Source organism: Moschus berezovskii, chromosome 7, assembly GCF_049115385.1.
Source record: "Moschus berezovskii isolate FMDL1 chromosome 7, NW_MosBer_1.0, whole genome shotgun sequence".
NCBI classification, from domain to species: domain Eukaryota; kingdom Metazoa; phylum Chordata; class Mammalia; order Artiodactyla; family Moschidae; genus Moschus; species Moschus berezovskii.
In genome coordinates, this window is record NC_142466.1 from 109920543 (window position 1) to 109940502 (window position 19960).

The window sequence follows — 19960 nt, forward strand, 5'->3', positions numbered from 1 at the left end:
GGGATTCGATAAAGGTTTGCATCCAGGATGTACAGAGTGCCCAGCAGAGCCATGGAAAGCTCTCACTGTGGCTGAAGAGCAGCACCCTTACCTGTTAACAGCCAACACCTGCTGGTGGCCCAAGGTGATGCCAGAGCCCATATTTATACGGATCTGGCCCAGTTCACACCACAAGAACTGTATAGAACACGATCCGTGGTCCTCCCCAAAAGCACACTTGTATCAACACAAAGGATGAGAGGAGTCATCACTTTTAACAATAATGTTTTTTATTATACAAAGCATTATAATTTTCTCAACACTCTTCACTCAATTATCAACAAACTTTCCACTGTATTCATTTAACAAATCAACAGTGTCAAACTACACTTCACTACATTTCAACCTCCAAGCACTCAACTTAAAGAGACCAACAAAAAAGTGCTTGGAGCACCAAATGGAAAGATAAGAAAACCTGGAAAGGTCAACAGAGATACTTTGAAGCAGTTAAAGGGGATGGGTTTGGGGAGGAATTAGATTCCTGAGCACCATCAGATTTCCCTCATGGGTCAAAGAGGTTTACAAAATCAGTTTTAAGACATGAGATTAGAACTAGGGAATCAGAGGAACCCATACTCTGGGATATTGCAGGTCATCCAAGTTCCTGGGTTGGCAGAAGTGAAAAAAAAAGGGGCACAGAGAAAGTGGGAATGAGAAGCAGAGGAGAAGCAGGATAGAGACAGGTGGTGAGAAGCACAGAGGGAGAAGTTGTGCCTAGAAGAAATAAAGTTCGGAACTTGTCATGAATTGGAAAAATGAAAAGCCATAGTCACAAATCTGGAAGATGGACTATGGGACACAAAAACCTGGAATTTTCTACCTTCCAGGAGATGATGACAAATCCTGAAGCTGTACAGGGGCAGGCAGTGAGGTGCATTTAAGACTAAACCATCTGTTTTATAAGAGTAAGACATTGGTAACCTTGCTTAACTAATTCTACCCTGTGGATTTAAAAACAATATGTGCCTAGAAGGTAGCCTCCCAAGCAGGTTACACGCCTACAGGCAATATAGAAGGGCTCTAAGCATGGGTCTGTAGAAAACAAAACTCAACTAATGTTACTGTCAAGTGAAGAGACAGATTTCATTGTTCTCTTCAACCTTTTTAGTAGTTTCCTAAAGCTAAGCCATTCTGATCACTTGAAATAAGCTAGTATTGCCAAATACTGTATAATCAAATAGGTTGACTGTGATCAAACCCCAATTTTTCCTGAGCCTTAACTGCCTCGGTGATGTGGAACACAGTTGGCAGCATGGAAGTTATTACTTTTTTGGGAGACTGGGAGGGAACTGGGGATCAACAATTGCCTAACTATATGTGTATGTAAACAAGAGATCAAACCGATCAATTAAATTAGCCATTCAGAATCCCTCTTGCCAAAAAGTTGTAACCTTGAGACTGATTAAGCAAAACAGGATTCCGCTACTCAGATGCTCTGAGTCTTGGAAGCACTGGCTTTGATGATAATCCTGATGATAATTCAGTTTTTATTTCAATCTTCTCGGGCTCTTCTGCCTAAGGCTACTCTGCCCAGCCAGAGGCAGCTTCACACAAACGTGTGCCAGGTTTTCGCGTGGTTCCTTGCAAGGGGCGTCTCACCACCCTCTTCAGTTGTCCACTTCCTCCTCTTCATTGTGTTCTTCCTCCTCCAGCCTTTCCTCATCTTCGTCATTGTCCTCATCCCTGCTCTTGTCCTGCTCTTCCGAATCCGTTTTTTTGTCTTTGTCCTTTTTCTTTTGCTCTGAAGCTTCCTTCTTGCCTTTCTGCTCCCTCCTGTAAGCTGCAAGGACAAAGAGGAGGTTAGGAAGCAAGCCTGAACCAGACAGACAGCAGCAGCTGACTCCACTGGGTAACTGGAAAAGCTGAGGCACAAAAGGAAAAATAATCTGCCCAGCATCACCAAACAGATAATGAGGTCGTGCCTGCCGTTTGAGTCGCATCCAATACTTTTAAAAGAGACTCAAGTTGATCAAATCTCAGGGCCAGGTTGAGCAGGTCATTTAGAATGAACATCTACTTGGATGTTCAAGAAGACGAATGTCAGTTACCTTCCAGAGCTTCTTTTAACGGGGTAACGAACCGCTGAAACTCCATCTCCTCCATGGCTGACAGCACATCGCTGGCATTCAGTGTCTTCCGTTTCCCTTTCATCGCAAAGTTGTTGGCACTGAGAGAAGAAAGATTAAGGGCTGTCAGATGCCCTCTTGCCGCGTATGGTGTGGGTGGGAAAAGGAACACCCAAAGGTGGAACGGGAAAGCCAGCGTCTTAGCCGCCTGCATGTGAATTTGTGACACCTAAGTCCCACCCTTCCCTATACAAAAGAGTTAAAGTAATCCTTTTATTTCGTTTCAGAGATTTCAAGATCTAGAAGGAGGGCTCGGAACCTCGCTCCACTGAGGTAGAACATAATTATTGGGGTTTGCGGGGTCCAGGTTACGAACTCCAAACCAGGGGGATCTCTTCACGCCTCCCTTAGGCTTTAGCCCAGCTAAGCTCGGGCCAAGTCTGCCCACCTTACCAGGATGTGGCGTACAGCACGAAGACGCTGGCGGCGCGGGAGATGGCGCTCCGGGCCTCCTTGGAGATGTTGACACCGTCCGGGAGCTGTGAGCAAAGCGAGCGTGAGCAAAGCTACCGGCCCAGCCCCTGCTTCCCGCGGCCCGCTCGTCCGCCCCTGGTCCGGCCGCCAGCTGGAGCTGCTTACCGCCTCCTTGATGATTCTGGTGATGACGGCGTTGGGCAGGTTTAGGTCCTCGGGCCTCTCCGCCATGGCCGCGGCCGGGGCCCGGGCCTGCGATCTCCTCCTCAGGCCGCTACGGCGTCCGGACTTCCCGCGTTGCCACGGTCTGACCCAGCGAGGCTTCCGTCCCACCCCGCGTCGCCCACCCCGTGTCCCACAGTGCCCCGCGCGCCAGAGCCGCCTTCCACCCTCAGCCCCGCCTCCGCCTCCAGCGGCCGGTGCGTCTGAACTTCCCACGCTGCCATGGTTTTGGCCCGAGGGCCTTCCGTCCGGCCTCACAGGCACCTGGCGTCCCTTCCCAGGCCCGTTTCCCTGCTTCACGCCTCCGTCACATCCAGAAATTAAGTATGGCTCACTGGGGCTTCCGTCCCTTCCCCACAGTGCTTTGCGCCGCTGCCTGGCGACGGAGCGGCCGGGCGCCTAGCGTGGGAGACGGAGGCGTGGACTGAGCCGGCGGGGCGGGGCTCCTTCGGACGAGAGGCCGGGCCCCTCGCCCACCTCTTCGCCCGTCGGGAGGTGTGGCTTCCACTGGGCCTTGGCGTGCTAATAACTTGGTTTCTGCTTTGGTTTCGAGGAATCGTGGCCATCTGTTGCCGCATTCTCCCACTAATCTTTTTAGCCTTCTCAGCTTTGTAATAATGGTATTAAGGATAGCTGTTACCTAAAAATTTTTAATACAAACAACTTTGCCAGCATGGTGCTAAAGCTGGCAACATCGACACAGGCATGACTAGACCTCTGCGCTCAATTCGGGCTGGTTGGGTAACAAAAGGGCAACACCCAGCCGTTTGTAAGAGTAACGTAACGTTACATAAGCATTCAAAAACAAACCCTGTTACAATTGTGTTTGTTTTTTGTTTCACTGAATTGTTCATTGTGCATCATTCCTAGTCAAAAATATTTTTCATGGTTTTGCAGTGGCTTTTTAAGTTCTATCATTTTTCTATTACATATGTAGAAATGGTCCTCACGCCCACTGAGCAGAAATTGTTTTTTTTTCCTTGAAACTTGCTATTTCAGGTCACTTTTAGTTTTCCTGTTTGTGTTAGAGACATGAGCACAGAGAACTATTTCTCTGTTATAAGAAGAAGAGCAACAAAAGCGATGATAAATGGCAACTGAAACTGCTTCAGATACAGATGATAGAGTTTGGTGGTGGAAGTCTCCACTTGGATAGAATACACCTGGTTTAAAGATGTTAGGAAGTGCTCGGCTCCAGCCAGGTGCTGTGTAGTTGGAATTGGGCCTCCATGTTGTTAGATATTTTGATCTGTAAGAAGAGCCGGAAATCTGGACATTATATGGACTATTTCCGTTTTTAAATAATGGCTCAAAGTGTAGGTGAAACAAAAGTCATAGGTCAGCTGTAATTCCAGGCTACTAGTTTATTATCTTTGGTTTAAATTATAAACTGTTTAGAACAGAGACTTATTTTGTTCATTATTGTTCTCAGTGCTCATAACAGGTCCCCTCACATATTTGGTAGTCAATAATTGTTTTGAGTAAAATAAAGAAGAAATGGACACTCTCCTTAAAAACAGTTATTAGGGATCTGGTGGTAGTGATTGCCTAAAACATTTCTAGAGAGAGAAAGATAACATTTATTGAATACCTGTTATATATCATACATAAAAATACATTATCTCATGTAATGCTTCTGCAATCCTTCTTAGGGATTTCCCCTTTCCTACTTTATATGAGGAAACAGGCTGAGAGAGGTGAATTCACTTGCCCAAGACCATAGAGCCAGTAAATGAAAAGCTAGTGGCTTCTGCGAAGAAGGCAATGGCAAACCACTCCAGTTCTCTTGCCTAGAAAATCCCATGGACGGAGGAGCCTGGTAGGCTGCAGTGTCGCTACAAGTCAGATGTGACTGAGCGACTTCACTTTCACATTTCACTTTCACACATTGGAGAAGGAAATGGCAACTCACTCCAGTGTTCTTGCCTGGAGAATCCCAGGGACGGGGGAGCCTGGTGGGCTGCCGTCTATAGGGTCGCACAGAGTTGGACACAACTGAAGTGACTTAGCAGCAGCAGCAGCTGTGGCTTCTGATGCAACTTCTGAGTCGACTAACTTGCTGCTTCAGCAAACCCATTCATTTCTGGTGGGTATTTTAGCTGCCTGTATGAGAACTGGAGCATATTGAAAAATGAAGCATCTCTTCTAAAGGTTTGAGCCATCTAAAGCACTTCTGTGACTCAGCTGTCCCGTGATATGATACCCACAGGGAATTGGTTCCAGAAGCCCCTGTGTATACCATAATTTGTGGATATTCAGGTCCCATGTACGTTGGTTATAATTTGATAAGTCTTTTTGGAGATTGGGGCATCCTCTCCCTAATGGTTAATGAAAGGGGAAAGGAAAGGATGTTAATAATTATTTTGAACTGTTTGCCAGACCTATTAATATCCATTAACTAATTGTAGTGACCCTATGAAATAGGCTTTTCCTCATTTTGCAGCTAAGGAAACTGAAGCTCAGATTGGTTAAATCTCAGGTCACTCAGCTATTAATTAAATGGTCAATTGGAAGGCCTTCTGAAGTCAGTCTGATTCCAAATTCTTGTCACTGTATTCCATGCTGAGATTTTCATACTTTCATGGTACCCCATTCTTAACTATCCTATAACCACTGTTTATCAATATGATTCAATAAAAACATTTTATGCTTTGAGTCCAAATTAACATCTGGACTAACTATTATATGTGAAAGTGAAGTCGTTCAGTCATGTCTGACTCTTTGTGACCCCATGGATTGTAGCCTACCACAATCCATAGGGTTGTAATATTCCCTAATTATATGGTGGTGGTTCCTCCAGAGGGCTAGAAAGCTGCAAGATTGGCTTTTGTCCTAAACCATTTGTAGATATGGATTTGCCAGATAAAAGGCAGTGGGATGAAACCACCTGTGACCTGGCTGTCTGTCAGCATCCACAATGCTGGGCAACTATCCGCCGGATTGAGAGGGGCCACCCTCGACTTGTGGACTCCTCCTCCAAATCTTTTCTGGATGTTGAAGGTGAATTAGCCAGCCCTGTCTCCTTCCTTACAAGATCCTTGAATTGTTTCTATTTGGCTCCCTTATGCCATGTTTGTGTGTTTTCTTCTGGTCTGGTCTTTCAGACAAGCTCCCAGTGCTTACCATTGTAAACATCGCAGATTCCTGCTTCCCGGCCAAGAGAGTTATTCGACGGCGTCACTTACCAGGATTTACCTTCACAAAGGCTCACTCTTTATTGAATTCAAAGTTTGACTCCAAGTTTCATGGCAGGTAAATAATCATTCCTTAAACAGCTTAATACCACAAAATTTTGGGTTAACTTTCTTTGCCTTTGTACTGAACTTTGAGAAAGCTAGATTAAAAACAAAGCATTAATGAGAAATGCCCTGGAGGTCCAGTGGATGGAATTTGGCACTTTCACTGCTGTGGCCTGGGGTTCAATCCCTGGTCAGGGAATTAAGATTCCACAAGCCACGTGGTACAGCCAAAAAAACACCAACAAACAACCGCCTACCCCAGGCCCCCCCCGCCGCCCCCCCCCCCCCCCCCCCCGATCAAACAAGACAAACAAACCCTTTAGCAGTTCACTTAAAGGAGTAATGAGAGGCAGTGTGGGAAACAGAAAGAAAGTATTCTTGTTTGTCTTGTAGAAGTTGGTTAAACAATAACTCTCCTTTCCCGCCTCCTTCTACTCCCTGGTGACGTCTATTCTGTTTTTCTTTTCGCCTCTATGCATTTGCCTGTTCTAGGTACCTCATGTAAGTGGACTCATACAATATTTATTCTTTTGTGTTTAGCTTATTTCACCTTGGATAATGTTTTCAAGCTTCATTGATGTTGTCACATGAATGAACTTCCTGCCTTTTTAAGGCTGAAAAATGTTCCATTGTAATGTCAGTGCCACATTAAAAAAGTTATTTATTAATTTATTTGGCTGTGCTCATTCTTCTTTGCTGCATGGGCTTTTCTCTAGTTGTGACAACTGGGGGCTGCTTTCTAGTTGCGGTATGTGGGCTTTTCATTGCAGTGGCTTTTCTTGTTGTGGAGTACTCGCTTTAGGGCATATGGGCTTCATTAGCTGCAGCCCCTGGGCCCTAGAGCCCAGGTTCAATGGTTGTGATGCATGGGCTTAGTTGTTCCTCAGCATGTGGGATCTTCCTGGATCAGAGATTGAACCTGTGTCTCCTGCATTGGCAGGTGAATTCTTTACCGCTGAGCTACCAGGGAAGCCCCACATTTTGTTTATTGGCTTCCCTGGTGGCTCAGATGGTAAACAATCCACCTGCGATGAGGGAGACCTGGGATCGATCTTTGGGTTGGGAAGATCCCCTGGAGGAGGATGTCGCAACCCACTCCAGTGTTCTTGCCTGGAGAATCCCCATAGATAGAGGAGCCTGGTGTGCTACAGTCCATGGGGTCGCAGGGTCAGACACAACTGAGCAACTAAGCACAGTGCAACATGTTTTTGAACATCTCCATCAAAATTACTGAATAAATTTTTACTGATGGTGATGTAACTGTCTGTAGTTGGAGAAGGGTGTAGGCTAGGAATTCAGTTTGATGCAACAAATAGTTATGAAGGGTTTGCAATGTCCAATGTCTAGAAGTTGTTCAAGGAAAAACAAACAAGCAAAACTTAAGAAGATGATAAGACCTGACATTCATTTGTCGGTATTAAGTCCAAGGTTTTCTGTAGATAAGTAGGAGGCTTTTCCTCATAGCACTAACTTTATCATCCCAGTAAGTCTTTTGTGACTCTGTTTCATGTTTGGAAACTCATTTTTTAGGCCTTGGAAGGATTTACCTGACAGAGACTTAGTGAACCGTACTGATAGATCTCCCAAAGTAAGTCACAGATTAAAAAAGTTGCTTCCTCAGCATTTTCTCTTTACTACTGGGAATAAAATGTTGCCTTTATTTAACATTGAGGATGACTGTAATCTGAATAATGGTGATGATAACTACCTAATACTGAGCCCTTACTATTTGCTAGACTCTGTGCTAATGCTTTTACATGTTATACTGTTTCTAGAAATCCCAGATCTAGTGGGATTTATCTGTGGCAGTTTTCCAAAGTTAAGAATTTTCTGTCTCTCCTGTATAGAGCATGTTCAGCTACTGTCATCTCCTAATACAGGGAAATTAGAATGCTGGAATGTCAGATCTAACATGAGCCTCAAGATCAGATATACTCATGATTTTAAAACCTTTTTAGCTATCGCTTATGGTAAGAAATGTGTTTTACAATAAAATACCATGGGACACTCTTTACCCTAACTGTAAGTTACACTATACTCTGAAAGTTTCTATCCTTTTCTCTTTCATTTTAAAACAGTGTAGGCTGTGATTTGTGACCTATGAATAAGTTACAACTGCAGTTTGAAAACTATTTCTGTGGTCTGTCTCATTTATCTTACAGTTGAGGAAACTGAGGCCCAGATAGGAAGTGATTTTTTTAAAAGCATGGCTAGTTAGGAAAAGAACTATATTTTAGGAAGAAAAAACCCTTCTACTTGTTTACAATAGAGATTTACTATTCTTTGCAGTCCTACTGGATGCATTTTATTTTTTTCTATGAGATCCTTCATTTTTCAGTGTCACGTGGTGGAGGGTGTAAGAAACTGAGGGAGGGTGGATGGGTTTGGATAGATGAATGAACAAATCACTTACCTCTTTGGCCTCTTCAGAATGAGAGTGTTAGATTAAATTAGCTTTTAAATTAATTGTTTGTCTAGGATAATACATGCATATGGTTCTAAATTCAATATGCATAGGAGGGCTTATGGTGCCCCAAATATCTCTTCTGTCCTCCCAAGTTGGTCAGTTTCTTTTCATGGGGACAACCTATTTTTAATAGTTTTTTTTCCTGCATGAATCCTGCTAGGGGTATAGACTAGATGATTTATAAAATTTCCTTATAAATCTAGTGTCCTAAATAGCAAAATGTGAAAAAAAATTATGACTTTAACTTTTATGTAAATGCTTGTAATTGTGGACAGGCTATAAAAGAGAAAAACTTGCTTTTGCCTCTTTCAGTTCTCTCCCTGTTCCCAGATTGTATTGCTTTATCTCCAGGGGATCTTAGTTTTTAGAGTGCAATGGGCAGAATAAGTCGTGTTCCCTTAGGTAAGCCCCAAGGTGTCCTCCTATGAGGTGGGTTTGGGAGTTGCTAAATGCTGCCCTAATGTCACAGGGAGGCAGGGGAGACCATTCACTTATCAGTGCTCACTCTTGCAGAGTACCTTTCCTGATACCTTGGTTTCTCAAAGGAATATTATGAAGCTATTTTGGGGATAAGAAATATTTATTTTATTCTAGTCTTTTATCATCTTCTGAACCTCCATACCTTTTTGGTTAGCATGATGATTCATTCCTTAGCCTGGTACTGAAGACCATCAGGAGTGGTGCCTTTAAGCCACACATAGGTATATTTTTCTCTTAGCTATCAGTGCTGAATTTGAATGAGACAAAGCTTCCTTGTCCTCAAGATGTAGGAAATATGGATGTCATCTGGATCCCAGAGACACATGTGAGGTGAGTGTCATGTTGAGAACTTGGGAGTCTTCAACTCTTGTGTCCTACAAATGCCTACTGTCTTCTGCCAGCCTTCTCTCTGTGAACTCCTTTTTAGCTACCTCTTTGCATGAAGGAGGAGGTCAAGCAGAGCAGAAGGCCTTGGCCTCTTGCATTTACCTCTTGAAATGATGTGAAAGTTGCTCATTCATGTCCTACTCTTTGTGACCCCATGGACTATACAGTCCATGGAATTCTCCAGGCCAGAATATTGGAGTGGGTAGCCTTTCCCTCCTCCAGGGGATCTTCCCAACCTAGGGATCGAGCCCAGGTCTCCCACATTGCAGGCAGATTCTTTACCAGGTGAACTACAAGGGAAGCCCAGGTGGAGTGGGTAGCCTATCCCTTCTCCAGCAGATCTTCCTGACCCAGAAATTGAACCAGGGTCTCCTGCATTGAAGGTGGATTCTTTACCAACTGAGCTACCAGGGAAGCCCTAAATGCTACCCTGGAATTCTTGTTAGTTCACTTTGAGATTCATGCTTTGGGACTTTTCTACATCAAATTCTACTTGTCTGTAAATAGCATACAAGATAGGGCCCAATGTATTTGTGAGGTTTATTAAGAAACAAATGCCTTCTGACTATCAGTTTTTCTTGTTAGTCATCAGCAACTAGTAATTTATTAAGAATCAAATGCCTTCTGACTATCAGTTTTTCTTGTTGGTCATCAGCAGCTAGTAAAAGTTTTCAGTGAAGCACCCGAATCTTTGGTCTCAAGCCTAAGGACTAGAGCACTGATACGAAATGAATAGCATACAGAGCTCGTGTACAAAGCAGCTGTGATAAAGATCACTTGATGAAGGTCCAAAGATTTGCTAATATTGACAATCATTAGAAGAAACTGATTTTTCCTTCATGACTGCTGAGGTTCTCAGATTCTTTTAGAGTAACTGTTTAGACATGTTGTTCAAGTCGCTTAGTCTGACTCTTTGCAACCCCATGGACTGTAGCCCTCCAGGCTCTTCTGTCCATGGGATTTTCCAGGCAAGAATACTATAGTGGGTTGCCATCTTCAGTTTAGAGATGATGAGACTTTATTTTCTTTAAAAAAAAAACAAACCTGTGAATGCTTCTATATATGTGTATGTATGTATTGTGTGTGTGTGTGTGAATATATATGGTGTAAACAAAAAACCTCTAAGGGTTTCTTTCCTTTCATGTAAAAGAAGCCCAGAATTAGGTGGTCCAGGGCTAGTATCTCAGCTCCATGAGGTAATCAGACACCAGGACACCTTCTGTTAATAGCTTTTTGGGCTATGGCTCCCACCTTCTGAGATGCTTCATGGGGGTTTCAAAGTGTAAGTTGATTGATAGAGTTTAAGCCATCATATCTGTATTCCAGGTAAGAAGGAGGAGGAAGATAACAGAGCAAAAAATATTTGCGCACCTCTGGGCTAAGCAGTGGAATTCAGTCGAGAACTGAGTACTTTGTCCCTGTCCTCCTGGAGTCTTATGGTGGTGGTAGGATTCAACATTATAAACATCCCTGCACCGAAGTATATAATTACTAATTTGGATTAATACTATAAAAGTAAATAACTGAATTGTTTGAGAGAATGGAGGGGAGCCTAATTTAGATGTGAGGGCAAGGTGAGAGGGGGTTTCTTGTTTGTAGCAGCCTCGGAACTGCAGGTACCCCTGAGTTTCTAACCAGCCATCTTTGAATACTGAGTGGAGGATAGAAATCTTCATGGTCTTCATTCATAAATATCCTCGATGCTTCTGCTTAAGATGTCTGGGAATAAGCTGTGGTTGTTCTTATTTCAAGCCCAGCTGAGGAGAAGCATGTCATTTGCAACCAGGATGGGAATATGCACAGAAAGAAATCTCCAGGGGTAAGTTTAATGTTGTGGCCAAACATTGCTGATCCTCGTCTGTAAGAGTTTATTTTTGTTTTTCCTCTTCTCCCATTCTTTCTTGAAATGAACAACATCTGCAAAATAAAACCCATCTTATGGAAGTAGTATAATTACCAAACCATTCTCTGTGCAGAGAAATGAAGAACTAGGTCTTTTCCCTACCTCCTCCCTGTGGGAAGGTAAAAGGACACCTTGAAGAGATGTTAGGAGCAACTGCTGGGCATTCAGAAGGAATTTTAGGTTGATTAGAAACTAATTTTCAGTGTGATGAAAGTGGAAAGTGAAAGTGAAATCGCTCAGTCATGTCCGACTCTTTGCTACCCCATGGACTGTAGCCCACCAGGCTTCTCTGTCCATGGGATTTTCCAGGCAAGAATACTGGAGTGGGTTGCCCTTTCCTTCTCCAGGGGATCTTCCCAACCCAGGGATCAAACCCAGGTCTCCCGCATTGCAGGCAGATGCTTTAACCTCTGCACCACCAGGGAAGCCCTGGTGTGACAGGAATAGAGTTTCAATAGATTAGAAGTTACAGTGGACCTGTGCTTCTTTTTTTTTTGTGGTTTGTTGGTTTAGTCACTAAATCGTGTCAGACTCTTTGTGACCTCATGGACTATATAGCTTGCTGGGCTCCTCTGCCCATGGGATTTCCCAGGCAAGAACACTAGAGGGGGTTGCCATTTCCTTCTCCAGGGACCTGTGCTTCTCATGCTACTTCTACCAATTATTGGGTAAATGTAGCCTTGGATACGGAGAAGGCAATGGCAAGCCACTCCAGTACTCTTGCCTAGAAAATCCCATGGATGGAGGAGCCTGGTAGGCTGCAGTCCGTGGGGTCGCTAAGGATCGGACACGACTGAGCGATTTCACTTTTACTTTTCACTTTCACACATTGGAGAAGGAAATGGCAGCCCGCTCCGGTGTTCTTGCCTGGAGAATCCCAGGGATGGGGGAGCCTGGTGGGCTTCCGTCTATGGGGTCACACAGAGTCGGACATGACTGAAGTGACTTAGCAGCAGCAGCTGCAGCAGCAGCCTTGGATAAGTCACAAAACTGGAAGGTGGCTACATCCAGGAGAATGGTATCTTGGCCCATTTTGTTTGTTGCTGAATTCCTAGCCCCAGCCCTCTGCCTGATACATAGTTGGTCAATAAATATTTGTTCAGAGCCTCTGGGGAAAAAATGAAACAAGTCCATCAATCCCTGTGTGATCTGATTTCAACAGTATGGTTGAAGAGCCAGACTGGTAAAGACGTGGCAGGTTGTAGTGTAGAGGGGCGAGGACGCTGGAGTAGGTCTGGAGACAAGGAGTTTCCCACTCCGGGGTTGTGTCGGGAGGCTGGAGTGGTGGTGGGACAGTGTGGCATCGAAGAGAGCGCTACAGGGAGTTCTTTCCATTGTTCCTCCTCCAGAAACACAAGTTGGAACTTCCAGGGATCATTGTACCGCCTCCCACCCCAGTACACTTGTATGAGCAACTGAGTTCAGAATCCTTACCTTTATGGAACCGGCTTGACATGTTGCCTCAGGATCTACTGAAGGAGTGAGTGTCCTGTAAGCTGTGGGAGAACCAGAGCATCCTCTTTTCTCTAGAAGCTAAGCATGGTCTAAGCAGTGTGCTCTTCCTGGGGAGGGAGGGGAGAAAACCTTCCCCCTACTTGGTCCCTGAATTTGTGGACTTACGCATATGCAGTTATGACGATAATCACCGCCGTTTAAGTACTTACCACCTGCCAGGCCCTGTGCTTAATGATTAGCACACTACCTATGTTCTCTCATTTAAACCTTCACTGGGAGGTAGACACACTGTTCTTTTTATAGGTGAGTTATGGGTTAAGTGGAAGACGGAATGGATATGTGGTTTGGAGCCAGACCACCTTTGAATTTTGTATTGAAATTCATTGCCTTCATGAATTTCCGCAATTTATTTAGCCTCATTAATCTTCATTTTTTTCATTTGCAAAATGAAGATCATAAACCTGTCCTTGGGGTGTGGTATGGATTCAGTGGTGTAAAGCACATGAGCCTGACATATAGTAGACTTAATCCACTCAGCCATGGTTGCCATAGTGGCATCTGAAAGTCATTACCGAATGAGCACCTGTTGGTACAGGCCTTTTAAGGCCCAGGGTGGACATGTCTGCAAATGTAGAGCCCTTTTCTTCTCTTTCTCCCCAGCCAAGAAAAGCTATTGCTGACCATCTCTGTGCCTGTCCCCTTCAGCCTCTTGTTGTATCAAGGGAAAACCATACCTTATCCGGAGATGCGGACACAGTTGGCCATGATGAAAAAGAAACCTCCCCTGGAAAAGAGCCGACCCGACAGTGCCATTTCTGCTAAGATGTATTTATCTGTACACCGCCTCACCCTCCAAGTAAGAGCTAGAGACCCTCAGAGGAAGATGTCTGCGTGCAAGTCCAAACTCACCTGTCCTCAAGGCTGGAGGACTTTCTAATTTTTTTCTCTTCTATTCTTTCACTCTGGATCCAGGTGCCACAGAAGGACTGGGCTGTGTGTGGGTGAAAGCGGATGTACAGGGAGAGGTTGGAGGAGAGCAGCATTCTCTATTTCTTCTGCATTTGGCTTCCCACACCTTTCCCCTCTCCCGAGCCCCTGGTATAATGTTGCACACACTGGGCTTCTCAAAAAAGTGCTCATTGACTTGATGGATAAAGGCATTTGTGGATACATTTTGGGAAAGAGAAGGACCTACGGTAGAGCTTTTTTTGTTTTCTCTTCTTCGTTTTTTTCTCTAGAAACCAGCATTGAGATATCCTGAACATTTGAAGAAACACTATTCTAACCTGAAAACAGATGGTAGGTTTTCTGATGCTGCTAGGTCTCCAGGTACCATCCCCGCTCTGCCCACATTTCTTACATTTGATCTTGGTCTCAACTCAGTGATGTTTGCAGCCATAGTCATACAGGGTCACATGTAGACCTTAGGAGACTGCAGTTTCAAAAAGTACCCCCTCCCAGCTTGGTCCTGACCAGCGGGGAGAGAGTGTCACCACTGGGTGGCAGGGCACAGCAGGCGGCCCAAGGGGAGGGTGGGAGCTGTCAGGGAGAAGAGGGCTGAGCTGGCTGTCTGGTCACCAGGTCATAGGAAGCAGCAGCGGCAGCAACAGAGGAAGGCGATGACAGCCACTAGGAAACAGGTAGAGTGACAGCGAAGGGATGCTTGGGACCTGCTGGGGGTGGAGCAAGTGGGGGCAGCCTGGAACAGGAAGGGCTGTGCGAGGGATGGGATTCTCCCTGTTTGCTGCTTGTAGATACAAAGTTCCTGTGTGGTTATACTAACAGCCTTCTTTTCACCCCTTTTGGAAAAGATTTCTTCACTTTCAAAAGTCCTAATTCACTTCCTCCTCATGTGGGTTTCAGGAGGCTAAAAAGAGATGCAAGAGTGAACCAGGGAGCCACAACACCTCGCATAAACATTCAGGTGCCATGGTTTATGACCCACGCTGTGGTAAGAAGAATATATGGGTTTGGGAGTGACAGAATCCCAGGACCTAGCTGAGCACAGGAAAAGCTGAACGCATTTGGCATTTGACGATCCATGTTTGTCAGGCACTTGAATTCTCCTTGGAATGCTTCGGTGGCTGGTCTACCATGTATCAGCCTTCCATCAGATATTTACTCAGCAAGTGAGCTGGGCCAGATGTCTGCTTCATGTGGGGATTTGAGAGATGGCCAAGAGCATGAGTCAGAGTCATTTACTCCTCAGGTCCTACTTTAGAAAAGGCGGTGGTTTGGGGATGAAGAACTAGCCTGGGTTATTGAAGAGAAGAGCCCCAAAGGCCCACTGGCCTGTGAGACAGGGGAGAGCCCGCACCCCTCACGAGAGCCCCAGCAGAGTTCTAAGGAGGCAGAACCAGGCATTTCTCAGACACAGGTTACCTTTCCCAGTCCAGCCCCATCCGGGAGGCACGGGGCTAGTTCCTGACCAGCCATCCCTTTCCTATAGCGTTCATGCCAGAGACAAGAGACTCCCCCTTTTGGAGTTCTTATCATGTCTGAGCTCAAGGATATACTTACCCCCGTCTCTTGGACATTTCTGAGTTTGAGTGCAGAATGAGAAGCAAGGAGAAAGAATCCCCCTAAACCATGGCAGATTCTTCTGCCCTAGATAGACTGGACATCGCTGTCTGTGATGGGGAAATAACTGTTTAATCGTCAGAATTCACCCTCCAACCCTCGGGTACTGGGAAGGTGAGGGTGAGGTGTTTCCTGAGAAGGATGCTTTTCTTGGTTTATCTCCCAACTCACCCTGCTCTCTGATACTAAAAGTGGCTTCTAACCTGGAGATCGAAGAAGCCTCCTGACCTTCACACAGGAGGTAGACAGCACTGGGGCTGTGGCCCAGTGCGGAGGCACTTGTTTAAGGTTAGCCCTTTATCCAGGGTGATGACAACTCCCCTGAGTTTCATTCTGGTGCCTTCTGTTCTTCTTCCTGGTGCCTCCAGTAGGAGCAGCTTTGCTTGGGTGACTGGGGCTCCCTTTTGAATTCTTAGAGCAGTGGCTTGTCCTCTCTGAGCTGAGAAAGGCCTTGTGGAAGAGGTGATTTTTGCACTGGATCATGGATATGTGTGAGAGTTTCCCCAATATGGAAGAGAATTCCTGGAAGCAGGGATGGGCTGGGTGAACGTGTCTTGGAGGAGCGTGGCTGCAGAGAGCACTGAGCAGTCTGCTGGGGCTGTGGGGTTGGGTATTTAAGGGAGAGAGGCGAATCAGGCCGACAAGATGGCCTGCTGAGATGTTTGATCTTTATCCTCAGTGGTGGGCAGTGGTGATCTGCCTTGATAGCACCCTGAGATCAACTGAGGAGTTTTCAGAACCCTAACACCCATGCTGCACCCCAGGCCTATTAAAATCAGAGTGTCTGGTGTTGGGTCCAGGCCCGGGTGGTTTTCAGAATGCCCTAGCGTGTAACTAAGGTGTGAATCAGTGCTGACAGGGAGCCAGCACAACTGTGGAGCAAGGGACTTCCTTGTTTGGCTGTCCCTTTTAGCCTCATACCGCTGGTGGTAGCTTGGAAGATTGCTCATTTAAAGAAAGGGAAACTAAGAAGGGAAAGAATGAGTGCATTTCGTAACTAGTTGGGGGAAAGATCTGATACAGAAGAGTCATAGATCTAGAATTTTTGGGGTGGGAGGATGTTCATTTTCATGTCAGTAGAGGTAACTTAGGGATGGCACAAGAAAGTAAGAACAGGATTCATAAACTGAAAAGATAGACCTGGGGTTCTTTTGCTACTATGACATACAGGTGCTTGCCCCTTAGGTTTCTTTGAGGAATCCTGGATCTTTTAACACACAGGTTCCCTTACTCACTAATTCTATAATAGATGTGGTCACAGTCCCAGGCGAACAGAATCATGAATAGAACTTAAGAGGGCCTCACTCCCTTTTACCTGCCTCTAAGGTCCTGTATTGTCCTGGCTGGGGAGTCACCTGTAGACTAGGGGTCAACTAGAAGCCCAGCAATGGGATGTGGAATACCAGTAAGAGACTTGAATTGATCTTGTCACTAGGTCGCAAAACTCTACAAGGTCAGGAAAGTGACAAAAAGCAGCAGCAGCAGCAGCTGAAGACAGCAGGCCCCACCTTGAGACAGGTGAGACAGGTGAGAGTGCATGAGGGCCATTCTGCTGGGGTCCTGTTTCAGTTGTCTGTGGCGGGCATGCTAGGACACTCCGGTCATGTCCGACTCTGTGACGCTATGGATTGTAGCCTGCCAGGCTCCTCTGTCCATGGGCATTCTCCAGGCAAGAATACTAGAGTGGGTTGCCATGCCTTGCTCCAGGGGATCTTCCTGACCCAGACAGGGATTGAATCCATGTCTTTTAGGTCTCTTGCATTGGCAGGCAGGTTCTTTACTACTAGTGCCACCTGGGAAACCCTTCAGTTCAGTTCAGTTCATTTCAGTCGCTCAGTTGTGTCCGGCTCTTTGAGACCCCATGAATCGCAGCATGCCAGGCCTCCCTGTCCATCACCAACTCCCGGAGTTCACCCAAACTCACGTGCATCGAGTCTGGTGATGCCATCCAGCCATCTCATCCTCTGTCGTCCCCTTCTCCTGCCCCCAATCCCTCCCAGCATCAGGGTCTTTTCCAATGAGTCAACTGTTCGCATGAGGTGGCCAAAGTATGGGAGTTTCAGCCTCAGCATCAGTCCTTCCAATGAACACCCAGGACTGGTCTCCTTTAGGATGGACTGGTTGGATCTCCTTGCAGTCCAAGGGACTCGCAAGAGTCTTCTTCAGCACCACAGTTCAAAAGCATCAATTCTTCAGTGCTCAGCTTTCTTCACAGTCCAACTCTCACATCCATACATGACCACGGGAAAAACCATAGCCTTGACTAGACGGACCTTTGTTGGCAAAGTAATATCTCTGCCCTTAGCTGTCTATTATTGTATAACAAACCACCCAAAGTGGAACCATATTGGTTTGTTATTTCTCATAATTCTGTGGGTTGATTGGAAAGTTTTCTGGTCGTGCCTAAGATCACTTATGCAGCTGCATTCAGCTGGAGGCTGGGCTGGGGCTCTTGGCCAAATTGTCTTTAGTTCTCTTTTATGAGACCTCTCCATATATCTAGTCTGGGCTTCTTGACAGCCAAGAAGTAATCTCAGGAAGGCACTTTCCTAGGGATGGGCCTGAAACTAGAATCATGTCACTTCTGCCACATTTTATTTGTTTTAAAAAAATCACAAGTCCAGTTCAGATTCGAGAGGAGAGGAAATTGTCTCATGATGGTAAGAACAGTATGTTCTTATAGGAATGGGAAAAATTGCAGGCAGCTACCCAGGTTCGATCTCTGGGTTGGGAAGATCCCCTGGAGGAGGGAATGGCTACCCACTCCAGTATTCCTGCCTGGTGAATCCTATGGACAGAGAAGTCTGGCGGGCTACAGCCCATGGGATTGCAAACAGCTGGACATGACTGAGTGACTAACACATACACACGCCTCTGGAGGCAGTTTACCCTTAATTAACTGCTGGGACTGGGGAAAACTGCATTCTGGCTTCATTGGCCAGTCCGCAGGGCAAAAGGACCCGTGACACGAGCTTCCCTCTTCAGTGTCAGGTGGTGGCATTTTGTCCTGTCTTAGATGTGAGTTTCTCCAGGGAAAGCATCCTTTAGATGCTCCTTTGTTTCCTAAATCCTGACTCAAGCTTCTTTACACTTACGAATTTCAGGATTCCACAGAGAGACCACAGACAAACGTTGCTAAGAAATCCCTGGACTCCTCCCGCAGTAAGAAGGGTAAGACCCTAGGGTGGAGGAACCTTAGAAAGTGTCTGAGGACAGGGGGAGCAGAACCTTGTTGATCAGGATGGTTCACCTCCCTGGAGGGCACAGCCCTCACACCTCAGAAGAGTCCTCCACACTCCCCAGCCCTTCCTTTTCTGTCTTCCATTTTTCATAGTTAATTGGGAGAAGGCTACAGGTGCAGTTGATGGCTGGGTCTTTTTTTAGGTCCCGAGTCACCCCAAATAGAATGCACTAAGAAGGACATCAAGACTCAGATGGAGATTTTGGTGGAAGACCAAGTGAGGACCCCAAAGAGTGCTTCTAGCATCAGCTGGAACCCTGAGCTCAAACTGCTGAGGATTCTTCAGGCCACAGATGAAGAGGACGAGGAGATCCATCCTTCTGGGGCACAGAGTGAAGTGTCCGAGGTGTAGGCAGAAGGATGCTCAGGCTCCCAAGCACAGCGACCTTGGACGTGAAGGCAGGAAGGAGAGGGGACTTTGACTCCGTGGAGCCTTTACCAGGGTCTGACCTTAGGGATTCTGTTTTCTTCATTTGCTTCTACTTGCTTCTGAAATAAGTGAGAGAGAGAAAAAGCCCTTTCTAACTTGGATTGTTTCTCCCCCTTTAGGGCCCAGGGTAATTTTAGTGATTAAACACAGCCGCTGCTTATCAATAGACTCGTTTCTCTGTTTCTGGGTCACTTTTATCTCCTCGCTGAAACGCTGAAAGGCTTCTAGTTACAGGAAGACGAATTTGGCCTGTGGAAACCCCTAACATGTTGCTTTTCCTTTTATTCTCTGGAAATGGTTTATCTTGAGGATGACATCTGCATCTGTCAAATAACATTCATTGTTACATGTCGTATTTCTGTGTATGTGGTAGGGGACTCGGATTGACATAAGAGTCCAAGGATCCAGTTCCCGAGTTGCTGAGTCTGTAGGAAAATTTCAGTGATGCTCCTAAAGACTCAAAATTTCAGAGTCTCAGGGTCCCCTGTGCTGGATTTTTGCAAGGATTTTTTTTTTTACAATGTTTTTGTCCTTAAACTTTTTTAATACAGAAAAATTTCAAAATTATGTAAAAGAATTATGTAGAATTATTGAAACTCTCAGGGACCCAGAATTTTAGGTTTGAGTTATAAAAGCCTGGGCCCCACGCCCCATGAGTTGAGGTAAGAGCAGGTGGGGCCTCAGTGTTCTCAGCAGTTCTGTTCCCAAGCTCCAGCTTCCTCCCCATAATTAGAGACTGTATGGAAGAAGAGAGATTCCATCTATAGGCTGTCCTCACCAGAGCTTAGTCTCTGCAACAGGTGGGGGCAGGATGAGAAAGGATGACATTCTGTCCTTCCTGGAAAGTAGCCCCTGGACATGGAACTAGGGAGAGAGGGAGCCCTGTGTCCTTGGGCTGCAGCAGTCTGGAGGAGAGTCATCTCACTGCAGTGGGGGGAAAGGAGTGGGTGGGGAAAGGCTCTTCCCTTCACATACCA

General features: G+C 45.8%; 2 protein-coding genes across 2 annotated transcripts; one reads left to right on the plus strand and one right to left on the minus strand.

Moving 5' to 3' along the window:
* Positions 1-256: 256 nt before the first annotated feature.
* Positions 257-3150, minus strand: POLE3 (DNA polymerase epsilon 3, accessory subunit). Its single transcript, XM_055427637.2, has 4 exons — positions 2745-3150; positions 2559-2644; positions 2088-2206; positions 257-1819 (listed from the first exon to the last, which is right to left on the minus strand). The coding sequence occupies exons 1-4, from the start codon at positions 2808-2810 to the stop codon at positions 1647-1649; spliced, it is 444 nt and encodes a 147-aa protein (XP_055283612.1). The 5' UTR covers positions 2811-3150; the 3' UTR covers positions 257-1646.
* A 2500-nt stretch (positions 3151-5650) lies between these two features.
* Positions 5651-19103, plus strand: C7H9orf43 (chromosome 7 C9orf43 homolog). Its single transcript, XM_088838292.1, has 14 exons — positions 5651-5801; positions 5906-6053; positions 7571-7648; position 8394; positions 9226-9317; positions 11127-11193; positions 12627-12757; positions 13438-13588; positions 13971-14031; positions 14314-14372; positions 14596-14683; positions 16748-16830; positions 18417-18483; positions 18697-19103. Exons 1-14 carry the CDS (start codon positions 5651-5653, stop codon positions 18903-18905), a joined length of 1386 nt encoding a protein of 461 aa, XP_088694418.1. The 3' UTR covers positions 18906-19103.
* Positions 19104-19960: the final 857 nt, after the last annotated feature.

Coding starts and splice junctions, on each gene's coding strand:
- C7H9orf43 (XM_088838292.1), top strand. CDS start 5,651: ATGGATTTGCCAGATAAAAGGCAGTGGGATGAAACCACCTGTGACCTG. Junction 6,054..7,570: donor GACTCCAAGTTTCATGGCAG/GTAAATAATCAT, acceptor CTCATTTTTTAG/GCCTTGGAAGGATTTACCTG. Junction 18,484..18,696: donor CTCCTCCCGCAGTAAGAAGG/GTAAGACCCTAG, acceptor GTCTTTTTTTAG/GTCCCGAGTCACCCCAAATA.
- POLE3 (XM_055427637.2), bottom strand. CDS start 2,810: ATGGCGGAGAGGCCCGAGGACCTAAACCTGCCCAACGCCGTCATCACC. Junction 2,645..2,744: donor CCAGAATCATCAAGGAGGCG/GTAAGCAGCTCC, acceptor CTTTGCTCACAG/CTCCCGGACGGTGTCAACAT. Junction 2,207..2,558: donor GTGCTGTACGCCACATCCTG/GTAAGGTGGGCA, acceptor TTCTTCTCTCAG/TGCCAACAACTTTGCGATGA.